Below are 27,021 nucleotides of genomic sequence, written 5' to 3' on the forward strand. Positions count from 1 at the left end.
AAAAAAACATTAAAGTTAAAATTCAGCTCATGTTAGAGAAGGCTACGTGTGTGTGTGTGTGTGTGTGTGTGTATCCCATCAAAAACTTTCTGCTCTGGGTTTTATTCAAAACATAGCTTTCCACTGATGATTGTTTCCCCTTTGGTCAGCCCCCTCATTACTGCCTGAAAATCCTCACCCATTCATTACAAAGTTACCAAGTGATTCTTTTCTCCTTATCCTGGAATATTATTATTCCCCTTATTCTGGTCACTGGAGGGTAGCCACTCCATGGCAGGTGGAAGGCCAAAGTCTTAGTAAAATGTACAGGGTACACAACAAATACAGGCAAAGTAAATAAGCTCAGTGCTTCTGTCTTCTGCTTGCTGTATGTCCCAGCTTTCTGCTTCCCATGCAGGCAGGTCACAGTGCCAGTATTCCCTCTGTCATTCTCCTAATTAAATATGGCTTTCTGGGAAGAGATCCCTTCACCTGGCACCTCTGGAAAGTTTTCTGATCCCCTGTCCCCATCAGGCAATCATTGGCTGCCTGCTTACCCACCCTTTTTCCCTCACCAGGGAATCTATGCACGCCTTCCCTTCCAAACATGCCCTTCGCTTCAGAACTCCTCTGGACCCCTTTAGCTCACCCCGCCCATGCCACCCAAATCCCACCGAGCTTTACCTGGATCTCGACCAGTCATTACAGCATAACGGTCTGTGCAATTACCCACCCTTAACCAACAGCAGCCTTCCTCTTCCTCCTTCCTTCCCCTCTCACAATCTATCCAGAAAGGTTTGCTTCTTTAAGCAAATTTCTAATTGGTGGAATTTTGGGAAGAGTTGGCAAGGTATTGGGGGTGGGGATGAGTGAGGAGTATCACATGGACTTTTCCCCTAAATTTTATCACCTGATTTTCTCTTCACAGGAGTAGGGTTTGTTCTGGGAACATGTATGAAGGACTAGTTCCCTTCCTTCAACACGGAAACTTCTGTGAAGACATTTTGAAGGCCTCTGAACAAATGACTGCCAGCAAAGTGGGACATCCCTGAAAACTTGAGGGTAATGGGAGGCAGTTTTCCCCTCAGACCCGTCTCTTGCTAGAGAGAAGAGCCATAGTGAGGAAGGCTTGGCTGAAACTACCCTGACTTGGCTTCACAGTTCCCATCTTCTTAGCCCACTAGAGGGGAATATGACAAAAATTACAGAAAAGCAGGGACTGCCTTATATCAAGCCAGCCTCAAACCTCACCTCATTATGGTTCCCCCATCCTGACAGTGAAGAATGGTGAAGAAGGGGGGGTCCCCTTGAGAGACTGGCATGCCATGTGCAGATACAAGAGTCTGCAGAGAAGCTTCTATCCTCTGTTTATTCCTAGTACCCCTCTCACTCCTTCCTCACAAAAGTTTAGTTGCTTGTGACACGTTAAAAAAAAAAAAAAAGCAATATCCGGATTTCAGAAGCTGGAGGCACTTAGAACTATGCCGTGTTATTCTTCTATGAGACAAACAATTTCACAGACTACCAACCTCACACAAGTTTAATCTCAGACTGTAATAAAATGAGACAAAGCAAGGCCACTTTTTCATTTTGTCCAAGCACAAATAAAGCCAAGGTCACTGTGCAACCCACAAATACGAAACCTCCCTCTCTCCTATCTTAGGAATGCCTGCTGCTCTTCACCCAATTATAGATATGTGCTTGCTCTCTGACAATATCCAATGTGGAGAAAATCTCCGTTTTCTTAGACCTTCTGCCAGATCGCTCGTCTAAAACCTGAGTTCCATCAGAGGCTCCTCCTGATTACCCTTTTACTGAGCAACCTCACAGTTCCCCATGCCGGGCATTATCCCTGGCTGTAACTGGTAATAAACCCAGCCCAGTTAACTGCAGGCATGTTCCCGGTAGTCTTAGGGGCGTCGACACCTGTATAAAGGCAGTACTTAGCATTCAGGAAAATTTTATTGAGCATCTTCTATAAACCAGGCTCCCACCCTAAGTAACAGGAATACGATAGTGACCAAAGCAAACAAAACCCCTGCCCTACAAGGCTTAAATCTTTGCAGAGAAGACAGACAATAAACAAGATAAGTAAATAAAATAGACAATACCTTGGAAGGCAGTAATGGCAGAGCAAAAAAATAGAGCAGGGAAAAAAAATAGAGCAGGGATTCACTTTAGATGGGAAGGCTTCACTGCTCTGAAAGAGAAAAGGAGTAAGCCTGAACGAGTCTGGGAAAGCATGGGAGGAACACAGATGCAAAGGCCCTGAGGCAGGAGGATGTGTGCCCTGTCTGAGGAACTTCAGAGATCCCTGTGACTAGATAAAAGAGAGAGGTAAGGGACAGGGTCTTATAGGGCCTTGTTGGGACTCTGGCTTTCACTCTAAGTGAGATTGGAAAGAATTAGAAAGTTTTGCAAGAAGAATGACCTGGCCTGAACTGGGCTTAACTGGATTCTTTGGGCTATTGAGTTTAGGAAAGCCTGAAAGGGAAAGAGCACAAGAGAGAAGAAGCAGGAAGCCTTTAAGGAAGCTCTTTGCACTACTCCAGGACACAGATGCGAGTGGTGCAATCCAGATATTCAACATTTCATAGTATTTTTAATGATTGCCACAGAGAACAATAATAATATTATAAATCTATAAATTAATTCTGCTAGTTTTGGTTTAATTTTGATTGCAACTCTAAATTCTAAATAGAGGGAATACTCTGGGAAGGCTTTTGAAAACATACACACCCATCTAGTAATGTATCTGTGAAAGGAATTAATTTTCCAAATCTACAACTCTTCTTTTTTTCATGACATTGAGATTTTGTTATCAGAACCTTTGAGGGGCCAAGTGTCTGCCCCTAAATCCATAAGGTTTAAAAAGCTATCCTGAAAGTCATAATCCCTAAATGGGGATCCCAATGAGCACCATTTCTTTGGAAATGTAAAAATGCAATGTTTTATTTCCAAACCTTTAAGGAAAGTGTTGGCCAAAGTGATATTTTGCTAATAATAAAACTATAAGCATCAATATTTACCAGAATGGAAGATACAGCAGAGCTACGGAGTTCAAAGCTGTACCCTCAGCTCTGCAGAACTAGTTATTAACCTGCTTTTAATAAAAGCTCATTAAAGCAAACGCCACTAATAGTCTTCTGTTTCTTCCTCTGAAGGATGTTCCTGCCTGAGTCTGATTGTCAATCAGTGTCTTAACCTGCTGGTTCTTAAATTCTTCTCATGAAATATAAATACTGTGAAAATTGGCTGTTCCGACAGAAGAAAAAATACACTTTAATGGAAGGAAGTTTCTCAATTAAGTTTTTCCCCTGCATTTTTCTTAAGAACTCAGTGCCTACTGATTTAAATAGGATCCACTATATGATATCCTTTTATGTCCCACAACTCATCATTAGGTACTGAGTTTTATTATAACTCTATTTTGTGTTACTATCAAAGAGCACTGATATCCCTTCATCTGAACAAAAAAAAATTTTTTTTCTAGGAGAGACAGCGTGAGCAGGGAAGAGTCAGAGAGAGAGGGAGATACAGACTCTGAAACAGGCTCCAGGCTCTGAGCTGGCAGTCAGCACAGACGCGGGGCTCGATCCCACGAACCCGCGAGATCATGACCTAAGCGAAAGTCGGACGCTTAACCGACTAAGCCACCCAGGCGCCCCCATCTGAACAAATTTTAAAACTACTAGACTATCGTGGTCGTATGAAACCACTTCCCTTCCAGCCTTCCTAAAAAATAAGCTTAAGTGTTGTGAGCACATAAAAAGGACTATTTCAGTGTCACTCTTCCTCACGGAAAATTCACTCTTCAGTGGGGAAGGCCACATTTTTTTACGAAGCAAGAACAATTTGCATTTTATGAAATGCTATCTGAGAGAGAAAATGATTGTCCGTATGCAAGAGTGTATATACTTAGTCTTTGTCAAAAAGTATTACTTTCCTTTGGGACTGGAAATTTCTTGCAGCCAAGATCAACAGCTTTCTTGGAAAAGCACACAAAGTCTTAGGACCACATTTTGCATAAAACGTTCCCTCTGTCAACCTGTTTTTAACTAAGCTCCTTAAAATAACATTAGGTTAATTTGACTCTTCTGCTTTGTAATTAAAGTTTTTGAACTGTAAATCAATCTAGTGGTCTGTGAAATGTTATGTAAGTCTTTTCAGTGTCCATGGTCAAGGTGATAACTTACAACACCCCCTTTCTCCAGGATAGGACCCCGCCATTGACTGGAAGAGCTGGGATACCAGGCTCGGTAAACAGACAGGAGCTAGGGGAAGGGAACTGAGGCAGAACCCCAGCCTGGGGACTAGAGCCATCCTTACCCGGGGGAGTTTGACCTGCAATCTCCGCAAACTAGGTCTGAAGGTCAGGGTGCAAGATTGGCGTGGAAGCTGCAGGCCTATGAGACGCCAAAGGTTGTAGCCAGATCACAATGTTTTAATTTCATTTAATGTAATGATTTCATTTCATATCTGCCTGAGTTCTGACAGGAATGTCTTGGAAACTAAGGCTGGCCTGGCTTTTTACAAATGGCACACATCTCTCTGTATAGCGTACATATTTTAGCAAGGTGAAAATCTGAGCGAGGTCAGATGTGCAGATACAGGAAATCGTTTGTGATGAGGAAAGAGGAAAAGACCATGGAGCATTCCCAATGGAAACAGAAAATTGGAAATTTCAATCTGAATTACAAAAGCATAAAATTTACCTAGAAATTCTGCTTCTATGTTATTGATTAGAGCATTGCCTATAATCATTAAGTTGGAATCAAATGTCCATTATTAAGAAGCAGTTAAACTGTGGACTTCCATTCAGTGGAAAACTATGCAACTATACAAAGAATGAGGTTGTTTCTACATATTGACATGGACATTCACCAGATACCATAATTATTCTTTAAGATATATATTTGTGTTATTACCTATTCATACATATATTTAACATTTTTAAGAAACAAGATGTGTATAGAATATTGCCACTATTTTTGAGAAAGGGATATACTTACATTTGTATTTATATTTATTTGTTCATGTAAAGGCATGTAATTTGAGTGCTAAGAAATCTATCTGGAGGGACACTCAAGGATTTATGTTGCTTATCTCCAGAAAGGAGAGCTGGTGGCTGAGGGAAAGAAGTGTGTGAAATTTCCTTGAGTGACAACTTCTGGGATTTTTGTCCTATGTTGATGAAGAAGTTATTCAAAACCATTATTTGAATCAAAAAACTAATAGAGTTCTCTTGAAACAACAACAAAAAAAGAAGATACAAACCGATTCTGACTATAAGGAATCAGGCATGGCTTCTTGAAAAGGCAGCATCTGAGTTGGATTGCATTACAAAGATCATTTTTTTTTATAATGTTATTTGAGAAAAGGTATGCTTTTATGAAATCTGGCAAGAAAAGCCTTTTTTAGGAAATAAGAAAGTCCTCTCCTCCCTTTATTTGTAGTTGAATCAACACCATCAGCTAGAGCTTTAAGTTACCACTCTATTCTGACATGTGGGTATTAAAGGCTAATTATAGATTGGTTAATTATCTATGGTAAAGAAAACCCAATAGTGGTTAATGGTTTAGTAGATGTTCAGTAGAATCACAGAAGATAGGCTTGAAGAAATTGATTAGTATTATTAGGTACCACAAAATGCTGTGCACATTATTTTATTTCACAGCACAAAATCAGGAAATTTCAATGGCATATAACAGAAGCCAGTATGAAGCAGGGGTTAAAATCTTAGACTCCAGGGCTAGTTACCATTATCAACACACTACAAAAAGTATCATTGTCTCTCATATTCAGTTTTTACTTTTATTGTTTCAATTAGCCTTTCCAGTGTGTCACAATACAGTCTTTTGGGGGGATGATGATGATAAATAATGATTGTGTTTTACAAATTCAGACACAGGATAGATGTCTGTTTTCTGCTTCTAAGCTAAATAAAGTGTTGGCTGTTGGGAGTTATTAAAATCATGAACTTAAATTCTAATCTTTAAAATGCGTGAATATGGGATGGAATCTTGCCCACCACCCCACCCCTCAGGTCTCTCTGTAACTCTGTAACCCTCTTGCTGACATTTTTGCATAGGACAGATTTTCTGCCCAAGATGACTGTCCCTCTGAATTGCTCTCTGGACTTCTCACCACTGTGATCTGATCTCCTGCTACTCAACTGAATCACACCTGAGTTGGTAGTGCCCTTTGGCATGGCAACCACTGTTTCCTACCTGAAATATCTCCATCAACCTTTGGTAAACTTGAACATAAACTCAAAATTAAGCGACCTGAAAAGATTGTGACACATGAAGGAAATAAGAGCTGATGAAATCATGTTCGTATGTATTTTTCTTCATTCTTTAGGTTTGGATCTTGTATGGTCAGCTATGTAGCTATCTCATATCTTCTTCTAAGGCACTAGGCTTCCTACAGATACACCTGCTGGATCGTGATGAAACTCTTGATGATGCAGTGGACTGTGCCAGTTAGGCTGATCTCCATCAGGTTTGAGTGACAGATAGAATGTATTATTGTGCCACCAAATGGACAATGCTTTGTTTCCTGAAAAAATACCAACAAACTGTTGAAACACCAAATATAATATCTAATCAATAATTCGCATGAATCTTAAACGTATCATTAGAGGATGTGTTCTCTACTTTGGTTGCCCTTTCACATGACATGAGACCTCTGTTACATTTGGATATTGGTAAAGAAAGTTGAGTTTCTGCATTAATGATTGTTAACAATAAATATCGCATAAATACTTTTTCATACAAAGACTTTTTAATTTCTTAAAAATAAGTTTATTTATTCAAGGCCATTCATTGCATGTCATTCAATTTTGCAAACCACATAACTTGAAAATATTTGGAAATAGATTTTAATTTCCAAATGTAACCTTGAGAGGTTCTCCTATTACAATGAGGACATTCAGAAATGTTCCAACTGTGGGTTCTGGGTTGGACTAAGAATGCAGTGAGATTGTTCTGGAATGCCTATGTCAGAGGCAGAGCAATTCCAACCAATTCTTGAGCCGCCCAGTATAATAGGTCTAAGAAATAGAACTCCTCAAAGAGTCGGATATGTTTTTTCAAACGCTCTTGATAAGAGGGAATGTGGAACTCATTCATTTGGACCTGTTTTGGGCACTGGACCTGTGCTCCCTTAAAATACTTCATTCTGTGAAAAAAAGACAACTGCAAACTGTTCTTTTCAAAGGTTCACAGCATCTACCCTTCTATTATATGTTGAAAAATTCAAGGAATGTCCTACACTAAGGAGACTAACAGTTCAAGAAACGAGTAATTATAGATGATGATGCAAGTATAACTTTACTGAACTTAATAAAGCTTTTTCCAAGAAAGAATTGGGTTCACAAATTTTACTGCTAAGAAAATATGGTAGGTATTATAACTCTCAAAAAAATCATAAAGAATATGAACTCTGAATCTCTGCACATGAATTTTTTATAACTTGTTGTTTTCTAGATTTTTTTAACTTTCTCCATTTAACATCTTTTCAACTCTTTGCTTGTGACTCCACTTAAATGTTAAAAACTGTGAATACTTCAACAATACCTCTTCCCTCCATCATGAAACTGAATTCTGATTTACAAATGAGGCTGAAATAAATCAACATCAGTATTGAGATTCAGGAACTGGCAAAGACGTTAGATTTACCAAGTTTTATTGCCTACGCTATCTTATTCAGCTCATAATTTTTGAAATCTTTCATCTTACCTTTGATATATTTAGGCAGTGAAGTAGACAATTCTTTTCTTCATCATTAGGAAATTTCTTGACTTTAAAGCTTTTTCTCTCCATATTAAATGGTTTAAGATTATCTCTCTTATATTGTTTTGGTACTTGTTCTTTCTTTTCTGGAAAATCTAAAGCTGGCTATCTATGTGTATATCCTCTGCCCAATTAGTAAGAGATTTCCTTATTGGAAATGTCTCTTGATTGCCTTCTCTCAGTATTCAGTCCCTTTATCATATTTGGAAAGAAAAAAACCTATTTATATGAAAAAGTCCATTTTCTGAACCCTTTTAAATGTCATATATTTCCTAAAAACTGAATTCTTTTTCCAAATAAGTCCTGTAATACTGCCTATCAGGATAGATATGATAACAATGAAACAGATCTTTAAAAAAATCCTTCACCAAAAATTATGCAAAAATAAAATATTTATCCAATAAAGAGATTCTCTTATATTCTAAATAAAACCCCCTTAGTTATATAAAGTAGGCTTGAGGAATTCTTCACAGCTATCAGTTATAAAAAAGATTAAAATTGTAGCTCTGTCATAAAGCCATACATTCCTGTGTCTTATTTACAATTAGTTTTCTAATCTACCTCGGGGAATACATTCTGATGCTATTGTGAGTTAAGTATTAGGTTATGATAACATATTGCAAAAAGATGCCTTTCAAAGAAATTATCCACGTAGAGGAGCAATGAAGCAAGCCTTAAATAGTCACTAACATGACAATCATTTTCAAAAATAAACGTATAATAAAAAAACTAGCTGAAATTTTAACTTCTAACTATCAGTGACAAATGTATTCTGTAGAGTGTTAGGTTCATAAAAGCAAGCTCACGTTTTGAAAGGTACAATATTTGAACAGTAAATAAAGTTAGGCCAGAAAAGAAATTGGGGTATTCCAAGAAATAAAACAAAATTAGTTTTCTTCTCACTCCCCTAAGAAAGCATATTTCTAAAAACAGTCCTTACATTTTTTTCCAACAGAACAAAAAGTATATTTTACCTTTGCTTTTGTTTGCTGCTGGCCTTTTAGTCAGCTGATGCCAAGCAGAGGTTGAGTGGCAAAGGATGCCTGTGCTGGTTCAGAGAAACATGTTATTACAGGGGTGACTCAGTCCTCCAAGTTAAACTGGAGGCTTGCATTAAATCTCTTTATAACCAAACTCAGACTCTCCTAAAAGCATATTGGTATAAATGACCATTGCTTTCTGAAAACACCTAACTTAAATTCACTGACTTAAGAAAGAAGAAAGGAAACTTTGATTGAGCCTTAAGTTGGAAAATAGAGAGGTAAAGAAAACTGTATTTAGATTTCCAGATTAAAGAGAAAATGGGAGGTCAAGTGCTTTGTGTCCTACAATAGATAGTATTTAAAAAATAGATTCTAATGGCTGTCTTTGATGATAATGGAATAATTAACTCTCAGTAAGGCATTGGCTTTCATCCCGAGTAAATATAACATGAATTTACCAGAACAAGTGGTTCAAGATGAAGCAGTAAGCACATGTATTTACTGCATCATTTGCAGCATACATCCTTAGGAAAAAAATATTATATAAAGCTGAAAACAAGAAGTGGTGACATGACCCAAAGACTGGAAACAGATAGAATTGAAATAGAAATTTAAACTAAAAGAAAAAAAAGACATAGTAGAAAGTTATTGCAGAGGTATGAGCTCTTCCTTTCATTGGAGAGAGAAACCCTGAGTACAGAGACAACAAATCCAAAAAATGAAGTATGTTGAGGACTAATTATCAGAACAATCAATGAAATATTTCTTCCAGTTTGGCAGAACTGGTGAGACCGTTCAACTTCCCAGAGTATGTAGACTTAATTTTTTGGTTTGTTTGTTTGTTTAAGTGATCTCTATACCCAATGTGGGGCTTGAACTTATAATCCAGAGACCAAGAGTCACATGCACTTCCAACTGAGCCAACCAAGCACCCCGTGGCCCCAGGACATTTAAAATCAAAGAAAGATCTTCCTAGGTAGTTTCAGAGTTTGACAAGTGGACCAAATACAAAAACAGAGCTGAACGAGTTTCCCCAGTGGGCATGGAGGGAATAAAAAAAGGAAAGGCTCAATCTATGAGGAATTACATTCCTCTTTCATGATAAGTTTCCTGTTACTTTGATCATTATGAGGGTCCCTACCAAAGTGCCTGTTTTCTATTCACATGCTCCAGATGGCATCTGACTTGTCAACATGCCTCAGCCCCTTTGACTGTCTGCATACAGTCCATCCTCCCATTCAACATAAGAACCTTGTTGAGTAAATATGTCCAAAAACATACAGGGAGGGGAGATCCCTATGACAATCTTTCAGTCACTCTGGTCCTTCATGAATGCTGCCATTTGCAACAACGTGGATAGAAATGCAGGGTATTATGCTAAGTGAAGTAAGTCAGTCAGAGAAAGACAGATGTTGACTTCACTCATATGTGGAATTTGAGGAACTCAACAGATGACCACAGGGGAAGGGAAGGAAAAATAAAATAAAAACAGAGACGGAAGCAAGCCAAAAGAAACTCATTTTTTAATTATAATTTTTATTTTTTTATTTTTTTTAAATTTAAATCCAAATTCTGTAGCATATAGTATAATAATGATTTCAGGAACAGAATCTAGTGATTCATTACTTACATATAACACCCAGTGCGCATCCCAGCAAGTGCCCTCCTTAATGCCCCTCACCCATTTGGCCCTTCCCCCCCTACCCAACACCCTGCCAGCAACCCTCAGTGGGAGGTGGGTGGGGGGATGGGTTAAATGGGTGATGGGCATTTACTAGGGCCCTTTTCAGGAAGAACACTGGGTGTCATATGTAAGAGATAAATCACTGGGTTCTACTCCTGAAGCCAAGACTACACTGTTATGTTAACTAATTTGAATTTAAATTTTTAAAAAAGAAGAAGAAAAATAGAGGTGTGCCTATTTGTCTTTGGTTCAGACACAATTGATGACTTCCCATTTTTATGATACAGTATTATAGTCTGGAAACCCAAAATTATGCAAGCCAAAATACATTACAACAAAATTAAATGTTTTTTCATAATCTGTTTTAATTTTTTTAATGTTTTTTAAAAATTTATGTCTGAGAGAAAGAGAGAGACAGCGTGAGCAGGGGAGGGTCAGAGTGAGAGGGAGACACAGACTCTGAAGCAGGCTCCAGGCTCTGAGCTAGCTGTCAGCACAGAGCCCAACGCGGGGCTCAAACCCATGAACTGTGAGATCATGACTTGAGCCCGAGCCGGACGTTTAACCAACTGAGCCACCCAGGCATCCCATTCATAATCTGTTTTAACTTGAGATTTTTTTCTTACAAAATAAAATTTTGAAGAATCAGCTATTAGAAATGTGGTAGTTTCTTGGGTTTTAGTTTTTTTTAAGTGACATAAAATTTAATGTTTTTTATTAAGAAATAACTGATTATCTGTGGGTTATAGGGTTTGGATGTTTCCTGTTTTCTCCCATGTATTTTCTATAGGTTTTCCCTTTTTCTTTCATCTACCTTAATTCTTTTTCTTATGTCCTAATTGTTTTGGAAACACTGAAAATTTAAATAATAAAGACCAGTGATGTGTATCCTATATTTGATGCACCCATTGATCAGTGGGTAAAACTGGCTATACCTGTCATTCTCTCCATATCTTATTTTCTTCATTTTCAAAATGGTAATAATATTTGCCTTTTCCTTCTTTAATGGAATTTATTGCCTATCAAAACCCTGATATCATAAAGATAAAACACTTATCACAAAAGGATGGGAGCCATTCCTTTTCCTTATCAGGGCTTAGTACCAACTTGAATAGTTATAAAAACATTTGGGCACAAGAATGTTTGGGCACAAGAATTTAATTACTGGAATTTCAGCCTTGGTGCAGCAGAATACCAACAAAATAGGGGAATTTAGTAAATAGCCCTAAATTTAGCTTACTCTATTTCACTGCCTCTTTAACTTTGACTTCTCCTGGAAATGAATGAATGAATGAATGAATGAATGCACAAACAAGTCCAAATATGAGTGTGATCAATCTATCCACACTCTTTATGTATGCCAAGATAAAATGCATGTGAAATCGCAATATTTTGAAAACATCAGACAGAAAAATATGTTCTCTAAGCTAAGGGAAATAATAATTTGGAATACTCTAATCTGTTTTGTTTTTGAAAGAAATTGATCTGGATTATAACGAGGTCAGTCCAAGTGACCACATAAATTTTTCTTTCTTTTTTTTTTTTTTTGAATGTTTATTTATTTTGAGAGAGAATGAGCACAAACAGGAAAGGGGCAGAGAGAGAGAGAGGGAGAGAGAGAATCTGCACTGTCAGCATGGAGCCTGACATGGGGCTCAATCTCAGGAACCATGAGATCATGACCTGAACCTAAACCAAGAGTCAGACACTTAGCCAACTAAGGTGATCTGACCTAAGGTGATCACCTGCTGGAGGCCGAGCCGGCTCCAGCAGGTCCAGGAGTCCCTGAAGGATGGACGGACGGTGTTGGCGAGAGAGAGAGAGTAAGAGAGCCCCGTGATTCTTTCTGATCACCAGGCAGGCATCTCCATCCTGTCAGTTTTGGTGTCTTTATTTATAGGTTAAATGATAACATGACATCAGAAAAAGGAATTTTTACAATGGATAACTTTTTGTGATAAGATGCTTTGGAAAGTGTACAGAGCAGGTTTTACAGAAATATTCTTGCAGAACTATTCCAATTATAGTGAGGTTAAGTAAATCTTATAACTAGAGAATAAAGTAAAAGTAAAAGAGTAAAAGACAGGATACATATTTGTTCTAAGTGAATAATGCTAAGGTTAGGTCATAGATTAAGTGTATAGATGGGCTAAGAGTCATTCTGTCTGGCTCTCAAATGAATGTTTTTGAGTTGGTTAATAAGTTGTTTGTGGAAACCTATTGATGCTGAATGTGTGAACACCACGGAGGCCCTAAATGTGTCAGCCTCTTGTTTGTGGGTAAAGTTTTAGCTACTCTTATCTATCCTCAACCTGGCCACCTGTAAGGGAGGGTGTTTGCAGAAAGTAGGCCTTGGGGAAGGGACTGCCATACATCACCAATCAGGAGAAGGTGTAAGTATTAACTTAAGTTCTGCCCTTATCTGTACCTTAACTCTAAATTAGGCTCTTTGTCTCAGGGCCAGGCTCAGTTGTAATTCTTGTGTTCTTAACCCCCTAAGTCTTGGATCTGCAAGGCCCATAGGAAGAGCCTTTTGACAATCATCCATAGAGCTTTCATCTAAAAATCTCTCTTGCAAAGGCAGGAATATGCTTTTCCTTATGAGCTATCTGTGTTCAGAATATTGGTCTGATATGGAATATTGTGAGGCCTGGTCAATACCAGCACAACATGAGCCAGTAGTAGCAGGAGATACCAGTTTTCATTTCTCATAGCAGGAGCTGTGCAAATACTGCCATTTCCTTGCTGTGACTGCCATCCAGAGAGGCCAGTGCGGCTCCCGGCAATCACCAACCCAGGTGATCTTACCCCATGAACTTTTCAAATGACTTATCATGCATTGAGGACTGAAGGGAAATGAATTGCTTAGACACCGTATACTTTACTAAACCAACAAATATTAAATCAAAGAATTTCCTATATGAAATTTATGGGAATCTAATAGGGCTTACCTTCTGATAAGAATGATAGCCAAATCAATTACTAAGAGCCCCAGTGACACTTCTCATGAAATTGAACCCTGCAGTATTCAGTATAGATTCCCTCTTGCTCTAGGACTTACTATCCTGGGGTCACTGGAATTATTTAGAAATTCCTAATCCCTGGAGCACAAATAGCTAGAATATAATGGTTGCCTTCTTTAGCTCCCATGTTACTGTGTGCTCCACATCCCATATGCCCTTATTACAAAGTTTCCAATGGGTTATAAATTATTGGAGTTCTCAAGAACATTGTAGCAATACCGATCTAATCCTAGAGGTACTCTTATTTATTTTTTAAGGGTGTACTTATTTTTTAATGTAGGTACTATATCTTATTTGACTGGCTTTCCTCCAGAAATTTCTCTTTAATTATTTAAGGAAAAAAAAAGAGGAAGTACTTTTGCTTAGACTCTTAGCTCAAATAAAGTTAATTAATGACTTGTCTCTCCACTCCCCCTGCTTTTCTTCCTGCATCAATCACACTGGCCTTCCTGGTGTCCTGAAATACTCCCAATCTGCTCCCATTTAAAGGTTTTGTTGTTGTTGTTGTTGTTGTTTAACTTTTATTTATTTTTGAGAGAGAGAGAGAGAGAGAGAGAGAGCGCGAGCAGGGGAGGGGCAGAGAGAGAGAGACAAAGGATCCCAAGCAGGGTCTGTGCTGACAGCACAGAGCCCAACAGGGCGTGAGATCTTGACCTGCGATGAAGTCAGATGCTTAACTGATTGAGTCAGCCAAGCGCCTCGAAAGGTTTTTGCCTTTGCTCATCTCTATTCTGCATTCCAAGGGTGCTCTTCTCAGATATATTTGCCACCTGCTTCTCCTGACTTTAGGCCATCGCATTAGGGGCTTATTTGTCTACCCAAAATACAGTTTTCCATGTTCCCTTACCCTAATCCCTTCACCCTGCTTTACTATTTTCCATGGCACCTACCACCATTTGATATATACGTATTTATTGTTTACTTATTGCTCAATTTCTCACAAGAATCTAAGCTCCCCAAAGGCAGGAACTTTTGTGTGTTCACGTCTTTATCATGAGTGCCTAGCATGAAGTTAGCATCCAGTAAATAATTACTCTATCAAGGAATGGAACCAATGATCACTTAAAAAAAATTTTTTTTACTTTAAAGCCAATAAATATTTAGAAGTAGATTAAAGGGGGGCAAAAAGCAGCATTTTCTACTCTTCAGTATTTCAAGGAAAAATTGACATTGCAATAAGGGGTAACAAAATTCAACAGAATAATGATAAAACTCATGCTGAGAAACACTGAAAAATTAACATTAGTCAGAGGAGCCTTATTCTTCTCTCTCAAGAGATCTGAAGGGTGTTGCTGGCAGGATTCCCCACGCCAGCCATAATAGCAGTGACACACAAACCCCTTCTTCATGACCTTTATTGTCTTCAGTTTGTCGGTTGGAGAAATGATGAACCTGAAACTCTTGTTTAGAATGTATTTCTTAGCGCTGCTTTCAGGCATATGCAGATAGGCGGAGGACTCAGGTGTTTTGCGGACACATCTTCCGTTATTGTTACATAGGCTTTGACTGCAGAATTTGGCTGCAGATGTCACATTAACAGCATAATGGCCCAATGGCCCTTGAATAGCTTTTTGCACAGATAAGCAGGCCTCCTGTAAGAAAACAGAGATCTCTTTAGATCACTCTCAAAATGTGATTCTATGACACGGATGGTATTGATACCTGAAGTGTTGTACTTGGTAAGGCTGAGGAGGAAGATCATCACCATTAATATGGCATGGTTATTTTAAATTTAACTATAATTGTGAAATATCTTCAACACTGGTACTTAATAGATGTAACATTGCGGGTCAGACTTTGCTAAGACTGCATATAGCCATACTCTCTCTGGATACACTCACCCCATCTCCTTGCTTTAAATAGAACTCCCACATGTGTATCTCCCGGACTTTATCCCTGAGCCAATTGCACACCCACCTACCTATGTGACATCCCCACCTGCATGTCTCACAAGCTCTTCAAACGTAACACATTATAATCTGATCTCCTGATCCTCTTCCCAGATGGCATCTCTGGCAGCCTTTCCTATCTGAGCATATGCCAGCCTCCGCTTTCCACTGCCTGAGGAACTAAGCCTTGGGGGTGCAACGTGGGGGTTCTCGAACCAAGCCCCAGCTAAAGAGCCAGTTGCTTGGGAAGAACTTCAACTGCTTGGCAGTTGCTTGGGAAGAACTTCAAAAGGCAAAAATAATTATGAATGCCCCAAATAAATAAAACTTATACTGCCCACTTTGTCTCCTTTCCAACCCAGTCTCAAACACCCATCTTTAAACAAAATGAACAAAGAAATTTCCCCCTCCTCCTTTTCCCCATACCTAAGACTTAAGCTTGGGATATGGGGAAGAAGGGCAGGAAATGTTAACACACATAATAGTATGCAGCATGTACTTGGCATGTACCATGTGAGACGTATACCATTATTTCCCCCATTTTAAAGATGAAGAAACCCTAGAGCCAATGACTTGCTCAAGGTCACATGGGTAATAAGTGACAAAAATGGAGCGCTGGATCCCAAATGGCCCAACTTCAGGCCTCTTGCTCTTAACAGCTCCATCGTCCTGACTCGTTCCATGCGAAATGGTGTTGGCTGTTTTTATATTTTAGAGACTGGGTGTTCTATTACCTGAGAACGAGACTACTTGTTAATACCTGGAAGTGAGAAAAGGCTGTGGTTCAGAATGTTCACTCAGGCAATGTGACAGGGAACAACAGAACATGTGAAAAGTCAGTTGTGAAAAACAATAGTTATTTTGTGTGTGCATTACTAGCAAGAGTAGATTGTTAAAAAAAGTACATGTATGTTTTCCTCCCAGGAGCATTTCTATCATGGATAATTAGGCAATAAAGAATCATTTTTAGAAAATCTATCCTTCTTAGTGTGGAAGAAAAAATATTCATTTTTTAAACTTAGTATTTATATTTTTCTCACATAAAAATTGTATCATTGCATCTACTGATCCCTGCAGCGTTGGTTTTATTTCAGTACCTTTTTTTTAAGATGGAGAAACTGAGACTTAGGGAGGTGAATTAATTTGCCTAAGATTATACTTCTAGAACGTAAAAATGGAATTCTCCTTTAGGGCTGCCTGATTCAAAAACATGTATTCTTTCCACACTACTACTAACCACGGTGGCCGGTACCCAGTAGGTGTTCAAACAATGTTCATTCCTATACCCTTTGAACTTCATTAAAGTCATCTGAGCAGTTAACCATTTGGCTCTAATGTGAAAAAGTAAAATAAAAAACAATATCTAGAAAATGTTCAAGATGCTGACTGAGAAATCACTGCTTACCTTTGAATCCGAGTATTCATATCCTCCCCACAGTATTATTCCCGCGGCCCCCAGTGCAGCAGTCTCACCAATTGTATGTACTAAATCTTCCTAGAAAAGAGAAGTATCACAAGTAGTTTCTGCCAAACTAAATTTAGTCATTGACATTTCAGTGATAAGACTCAACCCATCAATTGTGGTAAAAAAAAATCGATAATGTTATCCTTGGCTTTTTTTTTTAATTTTTTTATTGTTTTTTATTTATTTCTAGGAGAGAGAGAGAGAGAGACAGCGTGAGCAAAGGAGGGTCAGAGACAGAGGGAGTCACAGACTCTGAAACAGGCTCCAGGCTCTGAGCTGGCAGTCAGCACAGAGCCCGACGCGGGGCTCAAACCACGAACCGCAAGATCATGACCTAAGCAAAAGTCGGACGCTTAACCAACCGACTAAGCCACCCAGGCGCCCCATGTTATCCTTGTTTCTAAAACAAGGGACTGTAGAGCATTATTAGAAAAAGCAATTCTCCTTGAACACTTACTTTTATTTGATAAATATTTATGTGTTCCAGACAATATACTAGACCCTGAGAATATAAAAATGAAATAGATTCTAGTTCCTGTCCTCAAGGGAGCACTTCAGTGTGATGGTTGAAACAGACATAAAAACAAGTAATTATAATTTGCTGGAACTCTTAACTTTGATATTATACTACCTCTAGCCACTAAACAATAATAATTTAAAAAAAAGAACAAAGTTTGCTGTGATTAAAAAAATCAAGTAATTATAGTATAGCAAAGTTCCAATTTTAGTATATGTGCTGCCGAAGCAAACACTAGTATAGCAAAGTTCCATACTGGCCTACTAGACATATAGATTAGAGGGTCTGCTTAACACTACATGGAAGAGTCTAGAAAAGCTTTCTTCAGGAGGTGAGATTTCGGATATGTCTTTCAAAATGAGTACAAATTCATAAGACAGATGAGAGAGCAGAATTTCGTGTACAGCAGGAAGAATAAGGGCAGAGGTTCACATGGAGAAAAGAAACACAGTCCACCCAGAGAACTGCAAGTGACTCCTCTGGTAAAGCACTGGGATCTGAGAAGAAGTGAGGGCATCTGAACCTTTGTATATAAATAGGATCCAAACACAAAGAGTCTTTTATGCTATTTTAAATTATTAGGACTTAACTTCAAAAAAAGGTTTAGTACTGCAAAGTCACAAATTTGCAACTTTGATGTTTTTGGCTGTCACATAGCACATGTATTGGAAGAGAAAGGCAAGATGATAGCAAGGGGCCCCAGTTAGGTGATGATGGACACTGCTCAATGAGAAACAATGAGGGTCTCCACAAAGGCAATGTCAGTCCTTGTAAAGCAGAGGGGCAGACTGAAGAGTGATATGGAAGTTAAGATGAATACCTATTGGATAATGAAAAGAGAAGGGAGTTTGACTCTCAAGCTGGGTGACTAAGTAGATTATAATTCACTGAGACAAAAAGTGGAAGAGGTTATGTTTATGTTTATAGACTAAGAGCAAAGGAGCAGGGAATAAGGGAGGATGAAACAGAGAGATGATGCATGAAAGACCTTGCATTCTTTCCTTCCCTCCAAGGTGTGGAGAACCAGAGACCCAGTGTAAAGCCACAGTGTTCAAAAACAAGGTTGAGAAAGTGACCACGCCACAGCAAAGTTTCCCTGCATTACAGGAAATCTCCAGCAACACTGTGCTTGTGTTCCACCATTTGTCTAGGTAATACAAGAAGAAGGGAAAGCGTCCTTCTATTATACTAGCTGGTATCGCATTCCTTAAATATAAGTCAAGTCGTTCACTTAAATTGTGAAACTTCTGAAAGAAAATAATAAGCAGAGCTGGTATTTTAAATTATTTCGTTGAAAGGTTATGTTATTTAGACAATAGGTAAGAAAGATGCATCTCATTTGTTGATATGTGAAGGCAACAGGATAGTATTAAAATGCTTCAATATAGGGGTACCTTGTGTGGCTCATTCAGCTGAGTGCCCAACTCTTGATTTTGGCTCAGATCATGATCCCACCGTGGTGGGACTGAGCCGTGCTTAAGATTCTCTCTCTCCCCCCAACTGCCCCCTTCTATAGTTTTTGGTGAGTCATGTGTGTGGTCTATTGATTTTGAAGTAGAGCTCAGAGGTGATACTTAGCCCATAATTTATGGCAGATGTCTAATGTTACAAAAAATGGGACAGTAATGAAAAAGACTTTTATTAAAATGTGGCTCATCTCATTCCCTCACTTTCTATCAAGAGAAACTATCTCACCGTATCGACTATTATTGGTTTCTACTGTTATGATTATTAATAACATATCATGTCTGGCACATTGTAGCCACTCAATAAATAATGTTGGAATGAATAAATATAACCTACTCTTTTTCCCAAAAGGATTTGAGAGAATGACATGATGCGAAAGATCTGTTACTTGAGGAATATCTTATCAAGAAGACTTTGCTAAGTATGACTGATATCTGCAAATACCTGAAGACCCGACTTCTCAAAGAAGAATCTGATTTATTCTAGATTACACCAGAAGGTAGAATTAGACTTAGTGGTATGAATTATCCAGGGGCAGAGTAGACTCAACATGCTCAAGAACTTTCTGGGAATTAACATTGTCCCCGAATGGCAATTTTTCTCCTGGAATAGGGAGAGCCCCATCAAAAAGTGCTGACACAGAGGCCAGATAAGAAAGAATCCATGTTTGGGTGAGAGGTGGATTAGATACCTCTGAGATCTTCCAACTTTTTGTCAAGATGCCAAGATTCTTTCCCCCCTAAACATATTGAATAAACAACCCATTACTGAGTAATCCTAAATGATAGAAATATCAAGTCTAATCAACAGCGTTTGGGTCAGTAGATTTTATTCTGAAATATTTGAGGAAGACTTGATACTGCTTTTAAATGTCCTCGTCTCAAACATAAGTGGTCGAATAAGGTGAGTTGTGTATCGTCTATCCAATGGTTGGGTACTGGAATCAAAGACATGTGGGCTCACAGGTATAGATGGAGATTTAAGGGTTTTCTTATCTAGCCATCCACCCAGTGACTGAATCCCTACAAAAGTGTCCTGTCTAATGACAATCTAGCTAAAGCTTGAACCCTTCCAAGTGTCTGCAAACTCATTATCTTCCAAACAAGCTCATTGCCACCTCTTTGTGCTTCCTACTTTGTGTTATTTCTAAGGAAATGCCTGTTTACATAAACCACTTGTAATGCTTTGATATTAGCCACTAGATCACATTGTGATCACATACTCTTAAATATACAATCAATAGAATCTATGTTATTTTCAATTACCTTAATTAAGACATAAAAATGAAATATAACAAAAACTATAATTAATGCTTTTCCCAAGCTTTATTCTGTATGTTTTAGATTTGCAAAATTGCTGCTACTCTTTTACATTAAAAAACTGATTCTGAAATTTCTGCAGGGTTAAAAATAATCTGTTACATCATTTAACTCAAGCTTGACAACTATTTTACAGGAAAACCCTGAAAATGCTAAGCTGATAAGAGTCATCATCTAAAAACTAAGTAAACATCTTGGGCACCTGGGTAGCTCAGCTGATTAAGCATCAGACTTTGGCTCAGATCACTCTGATCATGATTTCGCAGTTAGTGGGTTTGAGCCCCACATCGGCTCTCTGCTATCAGCGTAGAGCCTGCTTTGGATCCTCTGTCTTCCTCTCTCTGCTCCCCTGCCTCCCTCAAAAATAAGTAAACATTTGAAAATAAATAAGTAAATAAATAAAAAACTAAGTAAACATCTAATTGTAAATGATATTGTTTCAGAATTGTGTCCTATTATTAAGGGAAAATAATTACCCTAAAACATTTTTTTCACAGATTTTATATAGTCTTTGTACTAATTTTTTCCATTTTTCAGGTGAGTGACTATGCTTTTTTCTTACCTGTGACAAAGCTTCAATACTATGCAAATAAAACGGTCTGGAAAAAATAAAAACTGGCAAAATATAGTCATGCCTAGCCATTTCAGCAATCCTCATGGCTTCCCTAACTCGATAATGAACAAATTTCAAAGCATTTAAACTTGACTTCAATATTTCATCCAAATATATTGAAGTATAAAGTGCTGTGCTTTTTTCCCACAGCCACTGGAGTTGGTCATTGCGGGAAGTTTCATCATTTGGGCATTTACCTGTGTAGATCTGTGGGTTTATCCTATAATCATAATTGTAGCAGTCTGGGTAGAGATAAAAGCCCCATAAACACTTTGGTCTCATTTCTAAAGCCAATGTGAGAGTGGTGTTCATAAAACTCTTTCCAGCACTTTCGAATTCCTGTTGGGCAACTGTTTTCACTTTCATTTCTGACCAATCAGGATGTCGGCTTCTCGTGAAGGCTAAGGAGCGGTTTTTATATATTATTCTATTGCCCCAATTTCTATCCCATTGGGGTTTCCAGCGTTCCCAGTCAATGACAACAAGACCTTCTGACCTCCACCAAGAGACCACTTTTGCAATGTCATCAGCTGTCTTCTTGAGATGTCTAGAAAGACTCATATTCTGCGGTATCCCTCCATTAAAGGGTTTTCCACCTTGAGAGAAATAAGGATAATACCCTAGTTCATTTGGATAAAATATGGAAATTGTTGACCCCCTCTGAGTCTCTGCAGGATTTGCGATAATATTAAATAATGGGAGATTCAAATCCACGTTGAAGAAATGTTGACACTGCATCGTTGGGGCAGCCCACAACATGTTGAAAGGTTGGTTCTTGATCACTGGAGGCAGTACCGGTTTGAGGGCTGAATGAGTGAACTTGATCCAGGGCCACAGCACTCCCAGCCATGCCATCCATGGGTTACACATGGCTTGTGGTTTGCACCATCACAGCAGTCTCCTTAAAAACAGGAAGAGGAAAAAAATTAGACACAATGGAGTCAAATGTCCCTTTGGTTTGCACTACACAGGGAGCAGCAAATGAAGTAAACTCGTGGTGGTGCTCATGCTGTTTTCCAGTGGTAGAACAACTTTTTAAAAGATTTATAGGGTTTATTGATATCTGGGATTAACTTACAGTTTCATTTGAACTAAGGGAATAAAAATGAGGCTTTTTAAAAATTTTATTTATTTATTTTTAATTTTTTTAGAAACGTATTTCTGAGAAAGAGAGAGAATGAGTATGAGAGCAGGGGAGGGTCAGAGAGAGAGGGGGAGACACAGAATCTGAAATAGGCTTCAGTCTCTGAGCTGTCAGCACAGAGCCCAACGCAGGGCTTGAACCCACTAACTGTGAGATCATGACCTGAGCCAAAGTCGGATGCTTAACCGACTGAGCCACCCAGGCTCCCTGAAGCTTTTTTTTTTTTTTTAAACACTAGAATGTGAAACAATATTCAATGAATAAAAACTAAAGTAAGAGTTTTCACACAAATTCTCAGGTATGCCAGCTCTACCTGCTAGACGTTCTGGCTTTAATTTCCTATTATTCTGACAACATTGATCTACGCCATCCTGTACAGACATAAATTTGGTTGTAAGGGGAGCTAGGAGTGGATTGTCATATCTCCTTATTGATTACTGGAAAAGTGACCAAGAACATGCCCTGTTGAAAATTAACAAACATTGGTATTTTAACAAATATTAACTGGAATAAAAAGAAATAACAAATGATACCAGCAGGAAGCAATACCTTGCTTGCTTTTTGAAATGCACTGGCCTCAAAGACATGTCTGTCCATTTGTTTATCTGTAGGTTTTGTTTTGTTTATAAAAGATAGCAATCACCCTTGGAATTAGCACAGGCTAAAATAGAAAACATACATGGCATTTACCTGCTGTTGATTATGGATCCAGTGCTGTCTTCCTTCAGGTAGATAAATAAACCTAAAAACCTATTAGTTCTTCAACTTTATGGTTTTTCTCTTGAAGAAATTGGACTGTATTTTCGCCAGTTAAATCCCAAATGAAAGTTGGCTCTTTAAACCCCTTCTAAATAGTCAGTTGACCAAAAACTGCCAAAGAATCTTTCCAGAATGCAAGGATTGCCTAATAAAGGATGCATTCCGGCCAATGAGATGTCATTCTGCAAGCAGCAGAGTTGAAGGTATATATCAAAATTATTTTATCATGTACATATTCTTTATATAAAGGAACCACAGATTTTTCTCTGATGTAATTAAACTCGGTATCTTTTTGAGAGTCATACATTACTTCTTGTGTGGTTCTTGCTGTCTTTATTTAATATATTAAATGCAAGAAATGCTACAAACCAAAATCATATGTCACTTCTTACAAAATAGCGCCCTAAGATTGTTAAGACTTTGGCAATATCTTGGTCCCCAGTATGCATTATATCATGAACTTCTACTACAGTAACAAAAGGAACAGTGTGAATTTTTAAATACAATTAATTCTTTTTTCATGATGCTTACTGAGATTTTATTCCATTTTCTAGCCATTTTTATTATTCAGAATGTAAAACTAGATCTAAACTTCCTGACATACATATATACATACACATACATGCATACATACACTCTGGCTTTTGTTCAGCAAATCGGCAGGAGCACTGACAACACAGCCTCCATCTTTGACCCTCCATCTTGTTCATGCCTACACAATGAGCTCCCTTGGGGCTACGTGTTCCAAGGTCCATGGATGTTCATGTAAGCCCTGACTGGAATGTGGAAGACTTGCTCTGATCTCCCCTAAAGTGGTGCACAGAAGGCTCCACGTTAGGGAATCAGTAGAGAGCCTATCTGTGCCACTTTAGATGACTACCTTTTGATCTCACCACCATGCCCCTCCCTCTATAAAAGCCTTGGATTAAGGTCTGGACTAGGTGGAGAACAGCCACATGGCTGCCTGGATCATTTGTATAATCTAGGGGATTTTCTTGATTGCAGATTTTAAGTGACAGAGGACATAAGGGACAAGTTGGCCGGGTCAGAGAGTGATGTGAATTTGGCTCTATTAGAAGGTACAGAGAGGAAAATACAAGTGATCAAAATAAGCCAGGAGCTGGGGTTTTATGCATTAAAGTCGTGATAGAGTGAATTCTGATGGACTCTTAAAGGGAAGTAAATAATCTGTTTTAATGATTACCTACTTGTCATTGGGTATCTTTGATTCTTGCAGTGAGAAGTATTAGGGGGACAGGGCAACATTTTGCCAATAACATTCAGAGTTCTGTGGGCCTCTTTTTCAATTCTGCCAAGAACTGTGTCAAAGGTGAGAAAGATGTGGTTTTACTATGCTTTTTTATACACTTTCTTCCACTGAAATGTGAATTTATTCAGATGGTTCTAAATACAGGGGTGTGTGTGTGTGTGTGTGTGTGTGCGCACGCACATACATATATTAGAGCCCAAATTGATGTGTGATTGGGGATTTCATTCTTCCCACTCAATGACACAAAATCTTATATTTTTTTACATATGATGAAATCATCAATCACTAAGTTTTTTTGATAACGCATTATTAACTAAGGATCCAGTAAAAAAAAATCTCTTTGGGGTTTATAACTTCAAACCAACAAGTTTAAGGACATGTGCTGGCTCAGTTGGAAGAGCATGTGACTCTTGACCTCCAGGTTGTGAGTTTGAGCCCCACGTTGAGTGTAGAGATTATTTCAGATAGATGATAGATAGATAGATAAACAAAAAAACTAAGAACAACAAAGTTTTACAACTATACTACAGAGCCTTTTACAATATGTTGTGGGGCATTCCAAGCAAAGACGAAATTTTCTCTCAAACCAGGGTCTTGTTTGCCTGAAAACTGGAGCCCTGTTGAAGGCATTCAGAATAGGTTTTGTGTTTTTGTTTTTGTTTTACCTGCAGGTTATTTACGGTTTTTATTCTCTCCGAGAAATTTAGTAATAGTTTTCCAAAAAGAAAGAGAATGATAAAAGCAGATTAGTCTCACTAGAGTATTTTGCTCAAATTCACCCACATTTCCAATTTCAAAAAAAAGTCAAGCTAAGTCAGACTCAAATTATTTAAATATCTGTACCCCCCCAAAAAAGAAGCAACAAAAATTCTCTAAAAAAAACCTATGAGGTCTTATAATTCTTCCAGAAATAAGTAGGGAAATTGTTTTTTATCATATAGGCTTTAAATTTGGGGAAAAGAAATTGTATGAACTGTCAAGAGATTAACTGAGACATATTAAATAGTTTGAGTTTATTTGAGCAAAAACCAATTTGGATGGGGCAGCACCAAGCCAGAAGTGCTTAGAAGAACTTCACTGATGGGGGCTCTGAGAGACCCTTTTATAGGAAACCGTGAAAGCAAAGTAAGGCAATTTTTTAATGTTTATTTATTTTTGAGAGAGAGAGAGCCAGAGGATGAGCAGAGTCAGGGAGGGGGGGTCCAGAGAGAGAGAAAGACACACAATCTGAAGCAGGCTCCAGGCTCCAAGCTGTTAGCACAGAGCCGACATAGGGCAGGAACTCACAGACGGTGAGATCACGACCTGAGCCAAAGTCCAATGCTTAACGGACTGAGCCACCCAGGCGCCCCAAAGCAAGGCAATTACTGACTGGCTATAGCTTAAAGGTCTAGCTGGCTGTTTGTGATGTGGTTGTCCTGAGGTCACAATTTTGTTACCTTGAGGCATTAGATTTTGGTTTGCCTGTAGGCCACCACGGCTTTAGAGCCACGTTTGAACATTAATATTCTTTTCCCGCCAAAATGTCCAGGGGCAGAGGTACATATAGAACAGCCATAGGACCACCAACTAAAGGAGCGTCAATGGAATAGCTGGACCAGTGTTGTCCTTTCCCATTTCTTAAACACAAGGAGCACTTGGCTGGGGCTTTTACACCCAACTGAAGCCTTGAGAACTGCTCTCTAAACAAATGCTGGGTGGGAAGTTCCAGCCCTCTGAACTCAGTGGCTGGTTTTCCTGTCCCCCAGCCTCAAGTCACCTCATCAACATAACAAGAGACACCTTGATCCCTCTCTTGGGGGAAACTGCAAGGGTTTCATTTATTTTTTTTAATCTTATTTATTTATTTTTGAGAGGGAGTGAGTGCGTACACCAGCACGAGTGGGGGAGGGGCTTAGAGAAAGAGGAAGAGACAGGATACGAAGCAGGCTCCGCTCTGTCAGTTGTGAGACCCTGAACCTACTGAGCCCCCCGGGTCCCCCAAGAAACTGCAAGGGTTTTAGGAGCTCTGTGCCAAAAATAAGATGAAGATGAAGACCAAACATATATTTCTTATAAATTGTAATGTCATAGGTGGATGCATATTTTGGGTTGCTGAGTCTTCCTGGGTTTTTGTTGCTTTTATTTTATATAATAACCCTCTTTATCTTTTGTAACACTCTTTATCAGGAAGCCTATTTTGAGATTAATATGGCTCTTTCAGCTTTCTTATGCTTACTGTTTTCATAGTAGTGTATCTTTTCCCTTCCAGCCTATCTGTGTTTTCTTTATTGAAAAGGTTTCTCCCGGGGGCATGTGGGTGGCTCAGTCAGTTAGGCACCTAACTAACACTGGATTTCAGCCCAGGTCATGATGTCACGGTCATAAGATGGAGTCCCACGTCCAGCTCTGTGAGGAGCATGAAGCCTGCCTAAGATTTTCTCCTTTGCCCTCTCCCCTCTCCTGCTTGGGCACACACTCGGGCTCGCGCTCGCGCGCGCTCTCTCTCTTGCTCTTGCTCTCTCGTTCTCTCTCTCATATTAAATAAGTAAGTAAAAAAAAAAAATTTCTCCTGTACTCAGCATGCAGTTGAGACTTGCTTTTTTTAACCGAGTCTGACAATATATCCGCCTTTTAACTGGCATGTTTAGTGATGAGGGAGCAGAAGGCAAGCTGACAGGTCGCCCTCCCCCCCACCAGCTGGGAGATGTGTCATATTCCCCAGGCACTCCTGGCTGCCCAAGAACAAAGGAAAGGGGGAAACAAATGGTTAACTGATAGAGATCACAGTGTCAGGACCTAAGTTTCCCTCACCCCTCCAGAGCGATGTGGGAAACAAAGGCAGAAGGAAATGGCAGATAGAAATAAGTTTCCTTATAACCTGCAGCCCATTGACAAACCCGGGAGGTGGACCGGGTAAAATGTTTCTCCAGGAACTTCTCCTTACTGTCTTAATGTGAATGCTTTGCTAGAGGGGAAATAGCGAGGCCTCCAGTATCCTGTGAGCCTTCAGCACATGAAAATCTCATTGGAAACCTCCCCTGGACTTTACTTTCCCCAACTCCACGGTATATAACCTGTCTCTCCTCATGGTCCCCAGGCAGCTCTTTCTGCCCATGAGCTCCTCGTGCTTT

At 38.9% G+C, this 27,021-nt stretch overlaps 2 protein-coding genes across 3 annotated transcripts in view; both read right to left on the minus strand.

Moving 5' to 3' along the window:
- The window catches only part of HYAL4 (hyaluronidase 4), a 15,546-nt gene extending 13,371 nt beyond the window's left edge, over positions 1–2,175 (minus strand). The window contains exon 1 of the mRNA XM_077773329.1: positions 2,091–2,175. The gene's annotated coding sequence lies outside the window, so the exon portion shown is untranslated. The remainder of the gene's footprint in view (positions 1–2,090) is intronic.
- Positions 2,176–14,560: 12,385 nt separating this feature from the next.
- LOC144239291 (hyaluronidase-1-like) lies at positions 14,561–22,711 on the minus strand. 2 transcript variants are annotated; one of them, XM_077773331.1, is made up of 4 exons: positions 22,570–22,711; positions 20,933–21,636; positions 16,760–16,845; positions 14,561–15,057 (listed from the first exon to the last, which is right to left on the minus strand). In XM_077773331.1, the coding sequence occupies exons 2-4, from the start codon at positions 21,603–21,605 to the stop codon at positions 14,611–14,613; spliced, it is 1,206 nt and encodes a 401-aa protein (XP_077629457.1). In that variant the 5' UTR covers positions 21,606–21,636; positions 22,570–22,711; the 3' UTR covers positions 14,561–14,610. The 2 variants fall into 2 exon arrangements, with proteins under 2 accessions (XP_077629457.1, XP_077629456.1); XM_077773330.1 differs by having other exon boundaries at positions 16,760–16,849; positions 20,685–21,636.
- Positions 22,712–27,021: the final 4,310 nt, after the last annotated feature.

This window comes from Crocuta crocuta, unplaced genomic scaffold (genome assembly GCF_008692635.1).
Source record: "Crocuta crocuta isolate KB4526 unplaced genomic scaffold, BGI_CrCroc_1.0 scaffold16, whole genome shotgun sequence".
Lineage (NCBI taxonomy): Eukaryota > Metazoa > Chordata > Mammalia > Carnivora > Hyaenidae > Crocuta > Crocuta crocuta.